The sequence below is a fragment of the Leuresthes tenuis genome, unplaced genomic scaffold (genome assembly GCF_036924035.1).
Source record: "Leuresthes tenuis unplaced genomic scaffold, fLeuTen1.0.hap1 SCAF_12, whole genome shotgun sequence".
In the NCBI taxonomy this organism is placed as follows: Eukaryota; Metazoa; Chordata; class Actinopteri; order Atheriniformes; family Atherinopsidae; genus Leuresthes; species Leuresthes tenuis.
Window position 1 is genome coordinate 31,559,678 of NW_027325366.1, and position 23,500 is coordinate 31,583,177.

The window sequence follows — 23,500 nt, forward strand, 5'->3', positions numbered from 1 at the left end:
TATGAATTTTACAATGTGTCTTTTGCTGGAATTTATTTCATTTATAAACTGCTCTTTGTCTATATATATATATATTTTCCACTCTCTCGGCCTGCATTTTCCCCTCTGCGGTACCCCATCATCCTTGTTTTTTACCTCTCTGGCCTCACCTCCACTTCTCCCGCCACTCTCTGCCATTCCTTTCTCTGCACTGCTAATTCCTGTTAGTTAGATTGATAACCTCCTGCTGCAGGAAACAGACTCTCTCCTCTGTTTCCTGCTCCTTTATTAGTTTAGAGATGGAGTCACAGGGAGAGTGTGTGTGGAGGCTTGTCAGCTGATTCCTGTGGGACTAATATACTCAGGTTGTGTAATTTATATATGAGTGGAGGTTTCACAGATAGAGTTGGAAGGGGCCAGACTCACTCCTTAATCGGTCTTGCTGCATGTTGGTATCTGATCACATCGGTGGAAGTCTTAGTTCTGCTGCTCCATCACCTCAAAGATGGGAGCTATAGATGAGATCCAGGTGTCCAGAAGATGAGAACCAAGATCTTCCTCTTTAAGAAACACTTTTTTAAAAGGTATTTATTCACTTTTTGACCAAACGGTTAAACAAATCTGGAACCAGGAGAGGCTTCACCTCGGTTAGCACGAAGCTCAGAATAAGGACAAATTCCTGCCATTTAGTGTAAGTCATGTGATGAACCTGGAGAACATTAACTCATCGTTGCATATCTGCGTATTTTAATCAGTGTTGAAGTGCCGGCACAGTAGGGAAAAAGCCTGCTGATACATTTTGCAGTAATTTAAAGGTGCATTTTGAGCAGACTGGTGCTGTTGCATCTGTTGAGTAGCCCTGAGATACTGTAGTAAGTAAGTAAGTTAAAGAGGCCGTCGTTGCATGTCCCGTTTCATTGATTGGCTCTCGTTCAGCCTGATTGACAGGATGCAATAGAAAAATGATCTCTTGACTAAGCTCCTTGTTTTTCTTAAGTTAAACTGAGGTTACACTTGGCACTGAATCCATATCCCGCCTTAAGGTGGTTTTATGCAAAGTTAGCCTTCAAACTACAGTAGAAGTCTAAAGATTTAGTATCGTGCATTTAAAACATTTAAAAGTGTTCTTAAACTAATAATTGTACACATTTCACCTGTAGATTTGCCGTATTTACAGTGTTTTGTGTTTAGAGCAGCTCATAAGAGGCACTTGGTCGTGTGTGAATGTTGATTATATCTCATTAAGGTGAAACTGATTGTGTTTGTGGGATGTTTCCTGCTGTTTTCACCGTCAGAAATGTTCAATTCAGCATTAAAAGATGCAGGTATTATCAGTAAATAATATGACTGGGACACAGAGCTTGTGTGGTAAACAGAGAGTTTGTGATCTACTTCTCAAAGGGAACGCAAATAAGTGTCTTTACCTAAGTGATATTATTTAAATAGAAGCAACAAACTGGAGTAATAATTCATTTCCATGTTTCTAAAGAAGATTCTTAAAGAATGTGTCGTTTCATATTACTTTGATTTTACCCTAATCCTGTGGTTGATTTAGAAATATTAGCTGATTTAGACTCTAAAAAAGGGGAGTTTTATATAATTTGCAAACAACAAAGCGACTCAGCTGTCATATAAATGCTATAAAGTAGAAATATTCAGTTAAAGTGGTCGCGTTGAACACACTGCAGTGAGGTTAGTGTTGGAGTAAATGTCCCAGTGTTTCATCCTCTCAGACGGAAACCACTTTGCAGCGTCTGCCTGCATTTTTGTGACCTTTCCAGCTGGACCTCTCCTACTGTTTAGCCAGATGTCAGCACTTCGGTTGAGATAGGAGTGTGTCATCCTGTAATTCATGTGGAGTGCGCTTCATACTGTAACATAAACTCCTGTCTCCTCTCTCTGTTTCTTGTCCCCTTCCTTCCCCTTCCCCTTTGTGTCCACATCGCCGGATTTTTCTGTCACCCTCTGCAGGTCTGATTACAGTCCCCTGTCCTCAACGAGCAGTGAGTAAAACCAAACACGCACAGCTCAGATCCAGGCCTCTATCTGCCTAACACACACTGACAAATAGATCCACTCAGAGGGGGAGGAGTATGTTTGTGTGAGACCTGCAGCAGATTTTAGGGAGGAGTCTTTGTGTGGCCACAACACGCTGCTTGACTTCGCCCCTCAGCTTGCATTTACCGTGATGGCACCGTGTTAAACCTGAAAACCAGGCAGCCACAACGGCCGGGACTAAAAGGAAGGAAGTAAAGCTTTGGGAAGAATTTGAATTTACGTGGGAAAAAGGGAAAAGTCCAAATATTCTTCTTGTAAAGTTTCATCCCTTCTGATAAACAGGGCAACATTTTATTGTGAGCACAGATATGAGTCAAAGACTTACTTCTATGCAGCTTTATATAAAGAAATGTGAGTTATCAGGCAGTCATATGATCTTATTCATGTAAGCACACATGTTGCACCAGAACATTTCTACTTATACTCATACTTTAGCTGCAAAATACACCCTATTTCCATCATTTTGTTAATGTCAGGCTTTCTTTTAATGTGTTTAGCTTACTTTACTTTTGGTATAATCATTGGTTCTGGTTAATTCTGATCACTAAGTAATGGTGGGTTACAGTGCATGAGAAGAGGCATCGTAGTGCATCCCTTCATCTGTCCAAAGCGAGTGTAACCGGTCAGGTTCTAGTGTTGTCTGCGTTGTGTTTTTATTAACATGAACAGGCCCAGACCAGGTTATCTTTCTCCTTTTATTCTGACGAAAGGCGTAAAAAACAACAAAATCCTCCGGTCAATCGTGATCAAATACAAATTAAATGACACAGAAATATGTTAGCGCACTTAACAGAGGCTAAAACTCTGAAATTTCTGTGACAAAAGTGTCGCTTTCCTCTCCCAAGGAGTACAACAGCAAAAAGGCGAGAGGCAAAAGCGTGAGACACATATATAGGAGGGTCCCTCAAAACAAAAACTGAGTCTCAAACGTTCCACATATTGACTCAGGAGGTCAGACATGTCGGGTAATAACTATTTACACAGATTTTGTGTAATTATGAATCTACATATTACTTGCTGCATAATTGACTCTGTTACACGACCACTTGTGATCGGATCTCAGTCACCTGGTTTACGTGCAAATAAAGCCTAGGTCACAGTCAGCTGCAGCGCAAACAGACCATCAGGAGGCCCACGATGTCTCCGTAAAGTCCCGAAACTGAACTCTATCACTGATTAACCTGAGTCGCATTAAATGCAGAATCATTCACAAACATCTCAGTTAACTGAGTTATATAACAGATGCAACATTAGAGAAATAAAGGAGCATGAAATCAGTTATTTGGGATCTCACAGAGCTCCTTATCGGTGCCCCTCAGGTGATAAAGACGCACACCCTGAAGCCTTTAACCTCCTCGTTGGCAGCTGTCTGCTGTCTATATGTGGTTGCATGTGTGAAAAGCTAAGATTCTTGTGATTTAATTCATGCAAAGATGGCAGAATCAACGCCAATCCCTGTGATAACCCCCTGATCAAAACTTCCTGAACAAAACTCCAGGAAGTTCGGTTTTTGTAAAGTTCCTTCAGTATTTTCCCACAGACTGATGTTGCATCTGTTCAGTGTGAAAAAATGTGTCCTGGACCACTTTCAGATGTTGCTTTAGTGGCTGAATCTGAATGTTTCTTCAGTCTGTTCTGTGCCTACATTTAGAGCTATCCTCTTTCAGTGGAATCAACCAGGATACAAGTTGGTGCCAAATGGGTACTGGGCCCAAAGTGGGATAACCCAAGTGGGATTACCAGTTAGCATATCCTTCTTGCACATGCTTTTCTGGTGCATTGAGATTATAAATTTATGAGATTTCATCCCCCAAATCAGGGTAATCTGGATAATAATTCAGATAATCTAGATAATCTGATGTGTTATATAGAACCTGTCTGATCCTCTAACTAACTGCTCGTGTTTTTCTCTCCGTCTACCTTCCCGAGTCTCAGAAATAACTTGAACAACAAAATTATAACAGATGGAACGGATGAGCATGAAAAAATAAAGAAGCCCTGAGCTGTGATTAATGGGATTTATGGACGGGACGATCTGTGTTAGCAGAGGTCGTGACCAGTCCTCAGTCTGGTTGCCAGATCTCAGCTCTTTTCACAATGGGAGGATTATATCCAATATTAGCTCATTAATCTGGTCAACAGGAAGCTGCGCTATTCCAACCACACCCTCGGGACAGGAAGAACCGAACCACACACACAAAGTGATGCAACAGTGAGTGTTTGGTTTGGTTTTCCCCCCTTTGTCACTATTTTATCAGATGAGCTTCTGCCCATTATTGTCAGAGCTCGAACAATACAGTTGCACTCTGTCCAAATCACTCGTAAAAGTAAGGGATTGTACCTTTTATCTGCTTTTCACTTGACTGTTTTACTGACTGAAGCAATGTGAATATTCAAATTCTCTGTTTCTGATTGGCTGTTAGGACTCCTGTTATTCGCTTGTGGTTAAAAGCCTCAAGGGATGTTTGACCAGAGGCGTTCAGTTAAAGAATCCTGAATATAAATCTCTGGGAGAGTTCAGTAATGCCAGATATGTTGGTGAAAGACACATTTATCGTCTCCTTCTTTGAAGAGGCGAAAACCGGACGATCCAGTTGTGTTTCTGCACTGATTCAAATGCAGTTGTGCACTTTTTATGTCTCTGAGACTATTTCAGAGATCATTCTCTCCCCATTTCAGATGGCTTTTAATACCCAGTAGTATGGTGACACTTTTATATTATCTTATTCAATTTTGCTGTATTTTATTGCGTTTACTGTTATTTTATTGTTTTTTACTTATTCTTTTCTTTATTTATTATCTGCTGTAAAGCACTTTGTTGTAAAGGGCTGTATAAATGAATTACATTTACATTTACATTCATTTGAGTATAAGCTTGGCCTCGTAAACCCAAAATATTCGTCCAGTGTTACAAGCAGGAATGAGTGGAGAGACTTTGATTAAACTGCTGATAATCAAGGCTGTGACAGATAAAATTAATTAGATTTAGATGAACTCTTATCACAACTCAGTTGTATTTGTTACCGTGATTTAAAGGGCTGTTTCACACTAATTGCACTGAATAGTTTTGATTGGATTTGTATTTGTTACCGTGATTTAAAGGGCTGTTTCACACTAATTGCACTGAATAGTTTTGATTGGATTTGTATTTGTTACCGTGATTTAAAGGGCTGTTTCACACTAATTGCACTGAATAGTTTTGATTGGATTTGTTCACATTTTGTGAGGTTTTTGTGTACAGTCCACAAACTCATCCCAGCTGTCTCATGTCTCAGGAAATCACGCATATGTTAATACACACTGCACAAATATATGTATATATATTTATCAAGCTGTATCAAACTGTAATAGATTTAATGTCACTAATAACGAGTAGCTTGGTGACGGTGAATCTACTTCAAATGTTAATGATTTAGCTTCTGCTGCAGCATCTGTCGTCGTATCCTTGAAAAGAAGTTTGCTGCATTCAAAGACCATGTCTTGTTTTAAAGGAACTTGATGAAATTGTGTTTAGAATAAAACTAAAGGTGTTAGTGAATTATAGAATTATCATTTAGCATTTGAAATGATTAAAAATCAGTCGGTAATAACTGTTTATGCTAGTTTTGTGCCTTAGTATTAGTGAAAAGGCTGGAAGGACCAGGCAGATGGATACAAACTGCTGTGATGAAATGTTATTTTTATGTGTGAAAGTGGACGACTTTGTGCATCTGACTCTGCATGCCTGTGGGATCTTATGTGTCCCCTTTCTCCTCTCCAGAAGTATGTGTAGGTTAAGGCAGACAACAATCATGTGTTTATACAAGTGGTCTAACCCCTGACTTTTGACCCCACCTCAAACCAACCATGAGCTAAGCCACCAACATCAGTCTTACTTACTCTGCACTTTACTGTAGGTCCTAAGTAGTAAAAGTGTTGTGATTTATGGGAGTTGGAGGCTTTAAAACTATATTACTGTGTTACTTGGGCGTATACGTTGGGGACTACAGCATATTGATCTATATTAAAGATAATGTGTTGGTGGCAGACTCAAAATATACTGTTTTTACACCAAAAGCAGCACGTTTAGACTGTTTAAAAACATGGATGCATTAGAAGTAGCTTATTGACCTTCAGGGCTTTATGGGCTACAAGTTACACAGAGTGAGATATGTAATCAGGAACTATAACTGTCTCTAAAGGGGACAAGCTGCAACATGAACGGATGGCATTATACTGTATCCTACAGGCGGCGGTGGACCACAGTTTCTGATAATCACAACACTGTGAGATAATTAAGCCACTTGCCAGTTTCAGAGTGTCAACGTGTGACATTGTGGTAGTTAAATGTGTATTTCTGGCAAGAGAATTACTGTTTGCTGTGCTCACCCTTGCAGCCCAGGGTGCAGCACCTTCATCCTCACCAGAGTTCTGCGGTTTAATCAAGACACGTCGGAGCTGAAGCCCGATAAATTCCTGCCGTCATTTGACACGGGCCTAAGTGAAAACTTTCCCATTGTGCTTGAAAAGCAGATGTTAATGGGGATTCTGATGGTAGAAAGGGCTGTAAAGTGTTTTTCTTCATGTTAACAACACCAACTGAAAGATGTAGCTGATTTAAGGGCCTTTTGGGCATCAGGTGTAGATTCATAACCGTTGTTTTGAACATGAAAACAACACTTAGATAGACAAAGTTCAGGGTTTTCCACTATTGAATGAACCGCATTCTTCAGGTAATGAGACGACTGCAAAGAGTAGATTAGAGATAGATGGAGAGATCTGAGAGATGTTTGAGGGGCTCCATCTTAAGTTTCACTTTTAGTTTTGGCTCATTGTTTTTGCTTAAGCTGCTTCTGCTCAAGTACGACACACTGAAGGTTGTATATGACCCCTGGAGCATGCTAACTTAAAAAATAAGCTGTTAATTTCATGGCTGTTATTAACCAAAACATAAACTAAAGCAGCAACTTTTTCCAGGAACTGGAAACGGCATTTCCACTGTAGACACCAGGAGTTAAACAAGGTTCTGGGGAGATATTTCCCCTCCAAAAATGGCCCAATGGGGAGTCAGTACCTTCAGCGGAGAGCTGGCAGTGCTGAGCCTTTCTGATTGGTCAAGACACCAATCTCATTAACTCACAGGGTTTTTTGGGGGGGGGGCAGTGACTGAGAAGAGGGTTCATTTAATAAAAGCAACACATTAAGCATCTCCCTGAGAATTTTTATTATTTTGATATCTATGATTATGATATCTACTCTATTGTTATTTCTGTATTAAAAACAGATTTTTTTTGGCCTGAAGGGGGTTCTGCTGGAGTGTTTTTGGCATTATTATCTGTGTTTAAACAGAGTTTGTGAAGGATTGTGGAGGAGCAGCAGGTTGAGGACCTAAATACAGGATTTGGGAGGCGAAGACAGGTGATGAAGGAAGAAAAAAGAATTTATTGATAACTAACAAAAGGTGGGAAATAAGGCCTAAGGAATAAGGAACAAAGGAAGGACAAACTGACTTATTCTCAAAACAACAAGGAAATTAGGAGAGCGATGATGACAAAAGTGATCTGACAGGGAACAAAGAAAAACCTGCAGGATACGTACTGAGGAGTGAATTATGAATGAACAGCGGGTGCGGCTGAACACATGGGGGGTAAATACTACAAAATAAAACAGGAAGCAGGGCAATAAAGTGCAAAAGTAAAGCAAGAAACCAAAAAACTAAGCAAAAACTCCACTGAGTAACAGCCAGATATCAGATGAGGTGAATTAGGAACTAAATTAATAAAATAATTATCCAATTATCCAAATAATTGGAGTAGTTACAATTAAGTGGCTTTAAAGTGTTATTTTTCCTCAATGTGGTTTAATATGTGTCTTATTTTGTCTGATTTTAGTTGTCTGGCATTCAAAAGACTAACCTTAAACAAATACTTAAAATGTAACGTACATCTACATAAAGTAGCTTAATCATAGATTAAAAAACGCCATCAAAAGTCTGTCATATACTCTACATTTCCATCTGGATTAAAAAAAGCAGATAAGGATTAAAGATCACGGCGTAAGTGAAGCTAGAATCTGTCTTTTATGCTTTGTTTAGCTGGTGCGTTCATCATCTCTGAGCATTCAGCTGAAGATAAAGGAGGTTTCGATTCAAGAGGCTTCAAGTCTTAACCACACAACCTCATTATCTGGTGGTCACACGAGATGAGCGTCCATTCAGCCTGAACGACCTGTGACCCCGGCTTTTTCTGCACATGCGTGTGCATTCGTAAGACAGAGCAAGTTTGGAGTCAGAGTAGTGACTGTTTAGGGGCCAAAGGGGCGGACTGTAGCAGCAGAAAAATGCTAATAAAGATGTAAACAGAACGGGAAGGACGCTCTCAGGCCAACCAATATACTGGAGACGTATTTATGACATGCAGATGTTGAGTCATGAAAGTTTATTCGATGGCCGATGCCCAAAAGAGAAAAAGTTGGATGAGGGATGAAAAGAAAACCTGATGTGGATTCAGATCATCCAACTTTTGCTGGAAAGCAAAACGAAGCACTTCTTCCCAGAAAAGAAACGAGGCGTGGAAGTTAGTTATAGACAGAGAAAAAGCTGCAGAATTTTTAACAGGCTGTTGTAGTCCCTGATTAATGTTTAATGACTTTGTTTGTTACAAGTTGTTCTTCCAGCAGCCTCTAAGACACCTGAAACCTACAGAAGAAAACAGAGAAATTAGAGCTACTGGCTGAGTTTTAAATTCATAAATGTGACGATGATGTTTGAAAAAGATTCTTATTCGTGTTTTTTCCTCATTAATCAGCTTTCCATCACACTTCATCGATGTGTAATGGAGATCTCAGCATTCAGCCTGTCATCTGCACAGACCAACATTCAGACTTTCAGAAAAATGACGCCCTGACCTGAGTGAGAAGGACAGTCTGGGTGGCAGTGGCGTCATCCTTTTCAGTTTGAATCGCATCTGACTGATAAAAGGACCACCTGTAACCTGTGTCCTCCTGAGCTGAAGGTGCTTTCTCTGTAGTTAAGCTCAGGAGATCTGGGTTCTGCTATAAGCCAGCTTACACAGTCTTAACTAATGTGCATCCACCAAAATGAGATTGTGAACCACGAGGCCAAGATTGAAGCTGAATATGCTGCTCTTAGCTGTTTGATAACTGAGGAGGTTGCATCTGTCCGTCAGCTGTGCTGTTTGTCCTGGAAGTAGAGCCGTGATCATCAAACACAATGTGGGAGCAGCCAGAGTCACAGTCAGCTCAAGTTTATATTAATGCTGCTCAACACGGATCCACTGCTGCTGTCAGTGCTTTTCTTGTCTCGGGTCCTCTCTGGTTAGTTAAACTTTAGATGGGTCTACGTCTATCTTGGGATCTTTTCAAAGCAGAATCCATGTTGTATCAGGTCCAAAATGTGGAACTCGTGAAGACCTTGATTTTAAGATTGCAGTTCAAAAGTTGTGGGCAAGTCAAGTCATTGCTAAAGCACATCTGTTTGTTTTCTGACTCTCATCCTGGGCCGAGGTGGCAGCAGTCTGAGCAGAGATCTGCAGACTTCCTCGTCCCCAGCCACCTCCACCAGCTCCTCCGGGGCGACACCAAGGCATACCTGAGTCCCATTTTCCCCCTGTGCCTCCTGCTGACATGTCCAAAACGCCTCCACCCAGAAAGCTTCCTGAGCAGATGCCTGAGCCGCCTCAGCCGGCTCCTTTTGGTACAGAGAAGCAGCATCTCTACCCTGAGCTCCAGATGTCTGAGCTCCCCTTCTTATCCCTAAGAGCGAGCACAACCTCCCTCCAGAGGAAAGTCATTTTGACTCATTGCATTGACATTCTCATTCTTCCATCCACTGCCCACACGTCATGACCATTGGTGAGAGTTAAAAAGAAGATGGGCTGATAAACTGACACCTTCTGACTTAGCTCTCTTCACCAGGACAGAGCAGCATCATCACTGCAGGTGATGTCTCTCTTCACCTGTCAATCTCTCGCTCCGTTCTTCCCCTATAAGTAACCCGGAGGTACCTGGAGTGGGCGATCCACTCTTTTCCGATGGAGGACCACAGCCTCAGACTTGGAGGTGCAGCAGCATTAGCCTTCCCCTTTGTTTTGTATTATTTTAACCCAGGGTTGTCCACATCCGGTCCTCGGGGGCCGCTGTCCTGCAGGTTTTAGATGTTTCCCTGCTCCAACACACCTGATTCAGATGAAATGGATCTCTTCAAAAGGTTGTTAAGTTCTGCACAAACCTGCTAATGATGCATTGATCTGAATCAGGTGTGTTGGAGCAGGGAAACATCTAAAACCTGCAGGACAGCGGCCCCCGAGGACCGGATGTGGACATCCCTGTTTTAAGCCAATCTCCCCTTATGTGTTCAGTTAAAGATGGTTTATTTTGTCATTAGCAGCAAACAGAGGACACTTACTCTCATACTGACAGCTGAATGAGCTTATCTTAACTCAGTCTGACAGCTGTGGTGCAGGAAGAGCCCAGATTCTGGGCCTTTTTCATGTTTATTAGGGAAGAATTTTGTGGTTTATGGTGCAACAGCACAACTTTCAGAGGGATGATTTACCCTGCAGAGCAACTCTTTGCTAATCTGTCACTGCAGGTCATTTTCATTTCAACAGACTGTTTCAACTTCTTTGCCATCAACATTTAGAGCCTGACCAATCTGCTCCCTGAAATGGCCTCATGATCAGAACAGACAGATGCAACAAGAACAAGTTTATCCTCCATTTTTCCTGGTTTCTTGGGTGACAGATTCTGGTCACGCGATTGGTCGCTTGAAAGAAACGTGGCTGTGACAACATAATCGAGATTTTCAGCTCTGTGTGCTTCTGGAGCGTCTGGAAACCGTCCGGCCCCTAGCTGCCCCTAGAGATTTTGACAATAAAGGTCATAAACGATTAAGAAAAAGCACATAAGGCACATTTTGTGTCAATCTAATGTGCAGAGATGGAACGTTTTTGACTGAAAAATGCGCCTTCTCTTGAGCCAGGCTGCTTTGTCCCAGTTCTGTTCAGACAGTAAAGGTCACATGGCTTCTGTGACCTTGGACCAGCTCCGACTGGCTTTGGTTTCCTCACTAAGCCTCCTTTTCCAGTCTTTGCCCACAACAGTTTGTTTGAATGGGAGAGAGGCGGGCCGGATGCTTTCTGATAGACCGTAACCTGCCTAATCTGGACGTTTCCTCATGAAAACAGCAGTTTTAAGTCATGAATTGTGGCTCCACATTTCAGCCAGACTGCTTTTACTGTCTGTGAAACTTTAGGAATGGCAACACATACATGCAGAACCCCTCCTATCTGTGGAAAGGAAGTCAGAAATTTCCTTTATTCTCAGACCCTGCTTATGTTGCTCTTCAGTCGTCATATCGAGCAAAAATACCAAGCCATGTTCGGTCTTGTCTTCCAGACAATCGAGTAGACGAGCCTGTTGATTCTCATTGTGTCAACTTGTGTAGTGTTTCTTAATGATTTGCAGAGATGCAGACTTGCAGTTTTCCTCACTCCTGAAGTGTGAGAAGCAGCTGAGCCACGGAGATCCCAACAGAAGCTTTCAATTTAAACAATTACACCAGATGACTGCAATATATCAGCCACTTTAACTCTTCATTTGAGGAGTGCTTGAACTTGTAAGAGTGTCAACAATTAAACCACGTCCGTAGAGTTTTCTCAGCAGTTTTTACTATTATTTACACAAGTAAACGGGACTTTTATTGAGGAGTTTTTCAAGCTGCCTATCGAGTGCCGTGAGGCTGTGCCTTAATGCGAACAGCTGGCTTTTTTGCCTGCTCCTCATCAGTGTTCACTCGAGTAACTTTAACTTTAGAGGCTCTAGCCTTCAGTCTGTTATCAGGTCCTGCAGGATTAAGCACGTTTAGAAACTGAGTTAAAAAACTAGAAGCAGGTAGGAAAGAGTTAAAGCTAAGAACCTACAGAGCAGATGCTCAAAGTTAGGTTTTTAACCTGAAATATCATAAAAATTCAAATGTGAATAAGTCCATGATTAATCATAAGGACAAAAAAACACTACAGCAACAATACTGTTGTGTCCATCTGGCCTATTAGGAGCTGTTTCAGGGCACAGAACTTGAGGACAGTTCTTAAAAGGAGAGCTTTCATATTTCAAGGACTCATTTTTTACACAAATATTAGTTTCGTCAATTAAATCACTTTAAAAGGGATCTCACTTGGTTTCCTTTGCAGCTGTGGCTGTTATTGTTGTGCTAAGGACTCCATCATCCTCGTGAATAAGAGCAATTTGCAACCGTGTATTTATAGTTCTAGTTATTGTTTTTGCTGTGGATGACTCTTTATCCTGTAAGTGCCGAGTTCCACACACATTTAGTTTATGGGAGTCATTGAAAAGGTTATTAATCATCATCTGGAATCGTAGCAAAACAGCTAAGAACACAATTATCTGTGCTGTTTGAAATGACACAAAGTAAGCAGTTAAGATTATGCCTTATTGCAAAACTTTATACTACAGTGAAGACTTTGCATCTTAATTTCATTGGCACAAGTCAGTGAAAGTGATGTATGAGTGTTGGAACCTGCATCAGTTTTGCTTCTTTTAGCAGACTACAAAAAGGGGCCCACATCTTGAATTTCCTCCTTAGCTGCTTTGACTTTGAGCCAAGCTAACTAAAGCTGTGACTGCATTGCTTCTGCACATCCAAACGCACTCTGAGGCGAAGTTGTGTTTTCGCTGCTAATCACTCTCATATGTGGAGGGGCCACTGGAAGGCGTGTTGTTTTATCTCACGTCGTCATCTGCGGGTATGACTGCTAGCATGTGCTGTCGGTTAACACTTAAACACAGAGAGAAGGTAAAAGTCTAAAGAATTATAGAGGACAGGCCTGTCCATAAATGTGCACCGTTACTGTGCACGGGATGATAGCCACGCTCATTCATGCACTGTACACACTCAAGGAAGAACTACTGTTTTAGCTCTGAGACTCAAGTGGATTAAGAGCTTATGGACACACTCCTCCATAGCTTTACACACAAACCCCCTTCATTTCCTTCACACGATTGGGTCGACCTAATCTCTAATTTAGTCTCCTTGTTGCAAGAAGAAAGAATTAGCTTGATGAAATGAATTAAACCTTTTGGTCAAGTACACGGGTATCAGCTCGAGTGAAATTTTAAGTTTATTTGCAGTAGAAACATCTTAACTTGTCTTAAAATAAGTCGTAGTAAACTCCTCTGCCTTCATGAGATTACACATGCAAATTAAACGTATGAGGCCAGTGTGAACCTGGTATGGAAGTTTTTTAATCAATGCTGTTTTATGTTCAATTTACTTCTTTAATTCTGGTCCTCATGACCCACCGTCCTGCATGTTTTCAATGTTTCCCTCCTGCAACACACCTGATTCACATGAATGGCTCCTTATCAGGCCACTGCAGAGCCTGATGACGAGCTGATCATTTGAATCAGGTGTGGTGGATCTGTGGTGGAAACACTGACTTAAACCATGTTAGCTAGTGTTGACTTTGCATATGCAGTTTAATAAGAAAGTATTGGAGGAGTAACTGTGATTTTAGCTTTTTGTATTTGCATTTAAAAGATGTGAATGGAAACACTTATACTGGACGCTCTTTTGTTACAGTTACATGTGATTTTAATCAATCAATATTACAGAAACAAGCCAGATGAGGCGCTACGTGAAAATATCTGCATCAGAGCTTTTGACGGCAGATAGAGGGATGAATTTGTTCAACTTTGGGGCGTTTTTGTTGGATTTTTCATTTCTAGTTGCACATCAGTCGTGTTTGAAGCTCTGGTTTGAGTCGAGGTGTCAGCTGGCAGGTGTGTGGCCCAAAGAGTGAGCGTAGAAAACTCAGATCTGACTTTTAGCCTTTTGTTAGACAAAACACACAAATAGAATCAAAGAGCAAGAAACTGAGTTGTTTGGATTGAGCGAAGAGTGAAGTTGGACAAAGGTTTCTGTTGTTCTGATGGGCCTGTTTCTCGTCAGACTCCTGAAAGTAGATACCGTCAGAGCTGCGAAGGAGTTAGCGTTAAGAAATAAAGCCGTGTGGGGGACATGTTTGTGCAGAGAACACCCTTAAAGATCCCTATCATCCCTGTGTTTGGTGTCTCGATGCGAGCTCGATGTCAGGAAGGGACAGACACTGATTCTAATGGGATCAGGCAGACGTTAATCAGCCTGCTCAGTGTGTGCATGTGCGTTATCCTGTTTTTGACCTATAAACGCAGACCTTGTTGGTACCAGGAGTCTTCCTCTAACGAGGCAAAATGGAATTTCTGGAGAGTGAAATGTGATTTTAGATTAAGTTAAAGTAACGGGTCAGTGCAATATGTGTGTGTTGCAGGATGCCTTCCAGCTTAAAGGGGAACTCCGGTATTTTTAAACCTTATTTCTGGCATGAAATACGTTCATCTACTCACTGAGAACAGTTTGGTGAAAGTCGGCGTCCTTCGGAAGATATTTAGATAACTGGAGATCCATATAACGGAGAGAACGGGGCTTAGAGGATGCAGCCTCTAAATAAGGCATTATCTGTCTTTATTTCACCAATACTTTAAGAAGAATGAATGAATGAACGTGTGCTATAGCTCTGTTAGCTCAGAGCTGCTGTTATGTGGCTACTTGCAGCTATAGGAGAGCTAACGGAGGGATTTCTACACAGGCACTCTACTGGGACCACTTCATCCACACGCCCCCCTGCAGCACAGTTTATTCACTCCGTGCTCTGTGACAGTCGGCTAACTTCACACAGAGTTTGCTGCTAATAGTTTTGTGCAACATGGCAGGATATTTATCAGATTTTGAGTAAGATGGACGTTCCTACCGGAGTGAATAAACTGTGCTGCAGGGGGGCGTGTGGATGAAGTGGTCCCAGTAGAGTGCCTGTGTAGAAATCCCTCCGTTAGCTCTCCTATAGCCGCAAGTAGCCACATAACAGCAGCTATGAGCTAACAGAGCTATAGCACACGTTCATTCATTCATTCTTCTTAAAGTATTGGTGAAATAAAGACAGATAATGCCTTATTTAGAGGCTGCATCCTCTAAGCCCCGTTCACTCCGTTTTATGGATCTCGAGTTATCTAAATATCTTCTGAAGGACGCCGACTTTCACCAAACTGTTCTCGGTGAGTAGATGAACGTATTTCATGCCAGAAATAAGGTCCAGGTTTAAAAATACCAGAGTTCCCCTTAAACCTGCAGTGGATCTTTCTTAATCCTCTTGTTTTTACCTCCTGAAACCAGCTCCATCATGTCAGTGAATACAATCTCCAGATTCAGTTAAAAGCAAACATAGTTTTTGCTGTGTTTACGTGTTAATATTTGTGTCATTGCCCCTCTAATGGACACCTTTCGCAAATGTTTCATTGCAATCTGATCTTAACATTTAGGAAATGTCACCTTTTTGGTCAAACAGAAACTGTTCTTTCGCAAAGGCCGGAGGGATCTGTGACAAAGACCCAATCCCTGTTTGGCTGCTCTGTTTTAAGGAGGGATTTTGGCAACAGCTAAACACTCCACTGTACCTGGGACAAGTGGTCTGTGTGTCCATTCTCAAAGGTCAAATGAAATGGGACAAGTCCCCCGAGAAGCTAGATAAAGACCGTAGGAAAAATTGAGCAAAAAGAAGGAATGAGCATACATGGACATAAGAGTAGGAGGTGCATGTGTACATGTAACATTGGAGAATGAAAACACCGCCTACATACGAGTGGTTTGGAAACAGGCCAGCACCGGTGTCACGGTGCTGAGCTTTTCCAGGTCGGGGGTTCAGGGAGAGGCAACACCTGAATGCATCGCTCCTACTGTGGTCGGGAAACATTCCTCTGGGCCTCAGAAATGACTCATAATGCCACTAATGAGTCTCCACAGTGGAGCCCTGCTCCACAGGGGTCTGGTAGAGAGGAGGGAGGCTGAAAGGCGGCGAGAAAAGTAAATAAAAAAAGTTAGATTTAGAATTGGATGAGTGAAATGGAGACAGTTGGGTCTGGGAGAGATGTGAGAAGAGGGAAGGATGGAAACTGTGAAAGAGGGGAAACAGCCGCAACATGACATGTAATGTTTCATCTGGATCAGGATCTAAAACAATCTGAACCTTTTGTTGCCTTTTGTCAACCAATCCGAGCCGTGGCTTCACTGCTGGAAACACACTCAGCCTTACCCAGAGGTTGCCAGTTATCACGAGAAACTGTTTGGAAGAAAAAAAGTATCATGAAACTGAATGTCCTCCATCCATCTCAAGCTGTTCTCTTTTCTCTTCCATGTTTGCCCGTGGAGGTGAGTTATCCATGGGTGAGCTCCAGGATCCATTCCTCGTCAGCGTCCACCTCATCGCTGACCCCGGTCAGGGGAAGGTCCTGCAGCGGGCTGCCGATACGGTGCTGGCGTGGGTTCACCCTGAGCTGCAGCTCTTCAGGATCTCCGAGCGAGCTTCTGTTTCCCAGCGACCTCGGCCAAAGCGCCATCAAAACGGCAGCCCTTCTGCAACATGTCAGCCCGCCATGGCGGTCATCCTCTTCCTCCAGGAGGTGTACGGCGGTGAGGAGAACATACTGATGCTGCACCACACTCTGCAGAGGCCGCCGTGGCGTTACCACCACACTGAAAAAGTCAGTAATGGCCGCCGTATGCTGCCCCTTACACCCTGCAGTCAGGACTTTTTCACTCTGTGTCCTGGCACGCCACTCTGGGCCGTACGACAGGTCCACTATGGCAAGGAAATCGTGCGCTTCACAGTTTACTGCCGCCACGAAAATTATGCCGATATGGTCCGGCTGTACAAATTGCTGCTTCAGCGGAGAGTAGCACAGAAGAAGGAGGACTTTTGCTTCTTTGTGGTGTACTCTAGTCCTGATATGGAGATCCAGTTGTCATTTAAGAGGCTTGCACGGGGCCACAGTCCTGTAGTGCTGGAGTCAGCGGTGATGGAGGTGAGAGTACGGGATGTTGGAGTACTGGTACCCCTCCTACCACACCCCTGCAGCCCAATCAGTGGAGTCCGCTGGCAGACAGAGGACTACGATGGAAATAAGATCCTGCTGCAGGTAAGAGGGCGGCGCTGTTCTTTTCCCTGTGTGCATTTATTCTCAGTAAAAAATGGAAGCTAAGAGCAGAGCAGGTGCAGTTTCACAGAAAAATGAGAGGAAAGAAATGCGTTTAAGTTTAGGATGTAAAACGAGAAGCGTTCACAGCAAACATTTAAACATTTACCAGCATTTAGTTCTTAAAAGTTCGAATTAATACATTAATAAATCCATCCAGGGCTGATACAATATCCACTTTGTTTGGTATATCCGTGTCATACTGGTTACACAACAACCAATGCTGCTGGAAAACTTGTGAATATGCTCTTGTTTAAAGACAGGCTGACACAGAACGGTCATTGTTCGGAGGATATCGGTTTCAGAGGGGATATGTGTCCAGGCAGTGTGAGATAAGTAGTTTGGAAAGTTCAAGCCGATTAAGCTTCACTCCATTACCGGGATTGGAGCAACGCTGAGAGACAATAAGCTAATCTACGATGACAATGGACCATATGCATGATGCTTAAGTGCCACCTGGTCTGAAGTCTCCTTAAGCTTTAACTCTTAGATCAAACAGTGAGAATATGGCTCATCAGCTGCTGGATTGATAGTTAAAACAGGCCTCTCATGTCATGGCATTTTCCCCAAATTATAGTGATAATCCTGTCCTGTGATGATATCCTCAGATGGAAACAAACCAGCAGTTTTGATTCTTTTAGCTTGGTCTGATTGATGTGAGCAGCTGCTGGAAATTAGGAACGTTTCATCTTTAAAATACAGTAATTCCTAAATTCATTCAAACTTAGACTGCTGAGTGTTTCAGCCTCAGTTCACTGCATGTGACAACAGGAACGTCACAGATATTTGGCTTTTGATTCAACTGGAAATCATGATACTTGATACCAAGTTCAATACCAGAAAATGTCAATCAATCCATTTAATGGGTATCAAAATGTTGTTTTAGTTAGAAGCTGCTGCAGTTTCAGTGTTGTCTTTCTGCATCTTTATCATATCTTCATAATGTTTTGAGTCCATCTGCTCAGCTGTGACTTGGACTCTGCCCCCACACAGTGTTTAGAATAGGATAAATAACCAAATCATTGTTGCTGTGCTTGGAAAACTATTTGAAGACACAGTTTGTAAAACACTTTTACTGTGTTGTTGAATAAATATGTCACATCAGTGAACATATACTCAGAAACAGATATCAGACGATATTATCAGCTAACCGACATATCTGTCAGGTTTTAGCATTTTTCATAAGCCTGTCGTATTCTTAATTTAATTAATTGTTTTTATGCTTTAAAATGCCTTTTTTAGTCTTAAGCAACACTTTAAAACAGAGGATACCGAGTCAGCTATTATATATGATCCAAAAATGAAGAAAAATAGCTGAATATCCTCACATTTTAGCAACTGGAGCAAGAATACGTTCTGTATGTTTGTTGAAAATTACATATTAAGAATACAGTGATTAATGGGATAGTTAATTTTCTACCAACCCACTTATCAGTATATTTTCAGGTGTAATGAATCCAAAGATTTGCAAACTACAGTCCATCGGCCACGTGCCAGATCAATGAGCAGGTGTTGGCCATCAGAAATCAATCAGAGGAATCACTAGCTAACAAGTGAACGGCCGCGTCCAATTGTGCGCGCAGCATAAAATAAGAGCTTACGCCTGACGCGTCAGCGGAAGTGTCAGCCATTTTCGGGTAAAGACACGCGTGTCTACCTGCTCTCCTGTCCCACTTGCCTTAACCATGTCGCCCCGGCTTCACCACCTGTTTTAAAATGTGCTTTAAAATGTGCCCCAATCTCATCCATGTTGTCTCCGGCCCGCGGAGAAGGTTTCACACAACCAAGCGCAACCTTAACAACCTCCGCTCCACAAAACACCTTAAACTCTGACACTCCCTTTCTGTGGGGTTGTGGAAATGCCAATCGGCAGTAAACAAAGCAGACTTCATTACTGCTCATGTCAGCCACGTGTCAGCTGACGGCCTGGCTGTCACTGAGACCTGGATTAAGCCTGAAAACAAAGCAAACCCTGACCAACCACACATTCTCCCACACCTGTCCTACACCTGGGAGAGATGGTGGAACGGGCCGCTCATTTCCAACAAATGGAAATACAATAAACTGCTACCTAATGTTAAATGCAACACCTTTGAATACTATGCCATCTTGGCAACCGCACCGGTTAAAAGCTGCTTTTTAGATCAGGGGTTTGCAACCCGCGGCTCCGGAGCCGCGTGGCTTGGGAAAATTAATGAAAAAGTATCTAATTGAAGTGTATTTTATTTGTGTTAGTTCGTTTTTTTTATTGTAGTTCTAAATTGGAAGATTATTGTGATCTTGTAATATTAAAATGCGATTATATTTTATTATTTTTCGTCGCTCAAAATATGCGACACAGCCGGTGTATGCGCGCCAGAACGCTGTGAATTTACAGAGCCTTTCAACCCAAGCTAGGGTTGCAAGGGTTTGAAATGATGGAGAAACGTCAGAAAAGAAAAATATCTGAATAAAAATAGAACATTTAGTGATGCCTGGGCAGATTAATTTGCATTTACCTCTGACAGAGTTTCTTACCAGTATGCCTACTGGAAAGAGATCTTAAACTCAGCCTGTTTTTTTTATTATTATTGTTTCAAAATGTATTTATTACATTGATACATTTTAATTTTCTCTGTAGCACGTCATGGATAAGCAACCTACTATAGTTTTTTAAAACAAAGCGTAAAGGTAAAAGATGTCAAAAAGTGTTTTCGGCTCCCAGTGTTTTCTTCGGGTCCAAATGGCTCTTTGAGTGTTAAAGGCTGCTGACCCCTGTTCCAGATGAACTAGACACCTGAGCGTGACCATCCCATAATGATCCTTGGTGATATGAATAGCCACCTTGACAGTCCTAACTCTTCAGATTATTCTGTCATTAATGCACTCGTTTGAGCTACACCTGGTCAGCGGTCCTCCGACTCATAAAGCCGGCAAAGAGCTAGAAATCATTTTCACAAGAAACGGTGCCACAGAGACCTTCTCTTTTGCCCTTTTCTGACCACCATTTCATTCAATTCAGAGTGAATCTCCCAAGACTCTTCCGACCTCCAGCACATTCTCCTCCCTTGAGGTTAATGCTCCCTCTGCTCTACACTGAGCTAAAGCCTGGATAGTTTCTATCCACTATCCTCTTGTCCTCTATCCATCAAACCCGCTCAATCCTCCCAGTCCCACCCTCAGCTTAATGATACTCTCCGATCGCTGTGGACCAACCTCAGAGCTGCAGAAAGGAAATGGCACAAATCAAAACGTCCTGCAGATTTAACTCCATTCCAGGCACTACTGTCTTTATTCTCATCCACTGTTACTGATGCAAAAAAGTCTGTAACATCCCGTAAAAACTATTTTCCACCTTCAAAACTCTACTTAACCCTCCGCCACCTGCTACCAATCTAACAGCCGACACCTTCGCCTCATTTTTTACTGACAAAGTGGCAGCTATAAGCAAACAGTTCACAGAACTGCCCACACCCGAACCTTGTGCCACTAACTCGGCATGCAGAAGTCCTACTGCATCATGTTCTTCATTCACCCCTCTCACTGAGAGCTGTGTCTAAACTTCTCACATGTAGCCGTCCGACTACATGCCCGCTGGACCCTCTTCCTACTGATCTATTCCAGCCCATTGCTCCTACTGTAACTGCAGAGGTCACACATGTGATTAATGCTTCTCTGACATCGGGCACATTTCCTACCACCTTCAAACAAGCTCAGGTTACACCGCTGCTCAAGAAACCTTCCCTCCCTCCAACTCTTTCCTCCCGTTTCTGTCTGAAACCATTGAAAGGTCTTTAAGCAGGTCACTGATTACCTCTCACATAACAACCTCCCTGACCCAAACCAATATAGGTTTAAAAGTGGCCACTCCACCGAAACGGCTCTGTTGGCTGTGACAGAAGCATTAAAAGAAGCTAAGTCCTCAGTGCTTATCTTGCTCGACTTATCGGCTGCATCAACTGCAGCATCCTTTTGTCCATACTCTCCAGCACAGGGAGAGCACACTCCTGGTTTGAATCATACCTCACTGGATGGTCCTTCAAAGTATCCTGGCTTGGTCACACTTTTGCAGTTCACCACCTCACCACAGGGGTCCCCCAAGGTTCAGTACTGGGACCTCTTCTCTTTGCCATATACACCACCTCACTGGGCCAGATCATCCGATCACATGGCTTCTCATACCAATGTTATGCTGATGATACCCAGCTCTATCGGTCATTCCCACCTGTCGACCACACGGTCTCAGCACGAATCTCAGACGTTCTCTCTGACATATCAGCATGGATGAAAGCTCATCACCTCCAATTGAACCTCTCTAAAACTGAACTGCTGGTCTTCCCAGCCAAACCAACCATACACCACAACATCTGCATCCAAACTGAATCCCTATCTCTTGCTCCATCAAAGGTAGCTAGAAACTTAGGTGCCATGATTGATGACCAACTAACCTTCAAAGATCACGTTACCTCGGTTGCTCGTTCGTGCCGCTTTGCATTACTAAACATAAGAAAGATCAGACCATACCTGACCCAACATGCCCCCCAGCTCCTGCTGCAGGCCATGGTTCATCTCCCGCCTTGACTACAGCAACATTCTCCTAACTGGTCTCCAGCCTGTGCTGTGAAACCTCTGCAGATGGTCCAGAACATCCCCCCTCTGTTCACCTGAAGCCGCATGGGTTCCTGGTTCCTACCTCAATAGATCCACTGCCACAGGATGGCCTCTTGATTAAACCATGGCTCAGTTTATCCATTTCACAGCCCCATTTCAAAGCCTGTGCTGTGAAACCTCTGCAGATGGTCCAGAACGCGGTGGTGCGTCTGGTCTTGGATCAGCCTAAAAGAACACGCCCCCCCTCTGTTCATTGAGCTCCTCTGGCTGCCCTTAGCCGCCTGCATCAGATCCAAGTCCCTGATGTTAGCTACAAAGAGCTTAATGGAACGGCTCCATCTACTTGCTCTTGCAAAGGCTTACGTCACAACTTGGTCCCTCTGGTCATCAAAGGGTTGTCGTCTAGTAGAGCTGCTTAAGACAATCCAAACTCTTTTCATGTGTCGTTCCACGATGGTGGAATGACCTACCGAGCGCTACCAGAACAGGGGCGTCCCTGTTTATCTTCAAGAAACTCTTGAAGCCGCAGCTCTTCAGAGAGCATCTCCTATCCAAGCACTTACCTTGTACTTCCCTCTATGCCTGCACTCTATCTCTACTCTGTCCCCTCTGACAGAGCCTGACTGGTGGTTTCCTTCTACGTAGCTTATTGTTAGCTTTGATGTTAGCTTAATGCTATATCCTCATTTGTAAGTCACTTTGGATAAAAGCATCTGCTAAATGCATAAACATAAACAGATGAAGAATCGAACCAAGTTGCCTTGCTTCTGCTGCGTTGTGCTGTTGAGAATTAGTGCTCAGTTTTAGTGGTTTTGGCTCGCTGAGGTCACATATCCGGCTGACCTGGCTTATCCTGAGATAACTAAAGCTTACAACAGTAAGGGTCTGATCATCGCCAAGTCAGCAGCCTCATTACCCAGCACCCCCTGCTGCAGCTGCTCACCAGCATTGTAGCCTGGTGTCTTCACAGAAAAATGGACTCACCACGTCGGGCCATGTTAGTCGACTCAGGCATGCATCTTTCATCCAAACGTATACAGAAATTGTTTTAGGAAATTTAAATGTTTGCAGCTGATGTGCAGCCTCTTTGGGATAGTGAGACTCTCATAAAGGCCCTTCTTCGGCCTCCTGGGAGTATCGTTGGGTTTGAAATGACAGTCTCAACAATTCGCAGCAGCACTTACTGGAAGAGCCAAGAATGCAGCGGAAGAACCACTCGGAGCTCGGAGAAAAGGAAAGTCGCAGAGGAAGAAAGACAAAGTGAAGGAGAGAAAAAGATAAACAGGATGAAGAGGATTGTACAACCGAGAGAAGAATGAAGACAGAAGGGGAATGTGGTTTAGAAAGAAGCCAACTTTGAAACGTGGACGGGGGGGGGGAGGAAAACACTCTCCACACACTCTGGCATCTTTATTCTCACATCTTATTCCTGTCTTTAATTCCAAAGCAACAACATTACAAAGTTATAAATGACAAAGTTATAAACTTAAACCTGTGCTGGGAAACATCTAAAATACATTCCAATCAGTAGCTCAATGGCTGGCTTTACTTCCACAGATGACAGCTTTAGAGGTACAAAAGAAGGAAATTGTAATCTTGATTTATTCTAGTATAAGTTCGTATTCTAATTGGGAATCAGTAAAACCGACTGATTCACTATTATCGTAAGAATCGTGTGAAACAGATCCCCCTGATTATTGAATCTAAAGTGATTCTAACAGGTCCCACAGCTTGTGTTTTATTTGGGGAACTGAGCTCACATCCAGCTCCAGTCTCATTTTTACAGATGGAT

General features: G+C 42.7%; 1 protein-coding gene across 1 annotated transcript in view; it reads left to right on the forward strand.

The window, feature by feature from the left end:
* LOC140319778 (protein FAM124A) overlaps window positions 1-23,500 on the forward strand; it is a 33,999-nt gene that overhangs the window by 3,705 nt on the left and 6,794 nt on the right. The window contains exons 2-3 of the mRNA XM_072397563.1: window positions 1,951-1,982; window positions 16,295-17,061. Of these exons, the coding sequence (XP_072253664.1) occupies window positions 1,951-1,982; window positions 16,295-17,061 (799 nt within the window). The remainder of the gene's footprint in view (window positions 1-1,950; window positions 1,983-16,294; window positions 17,062-23,500) is intronic.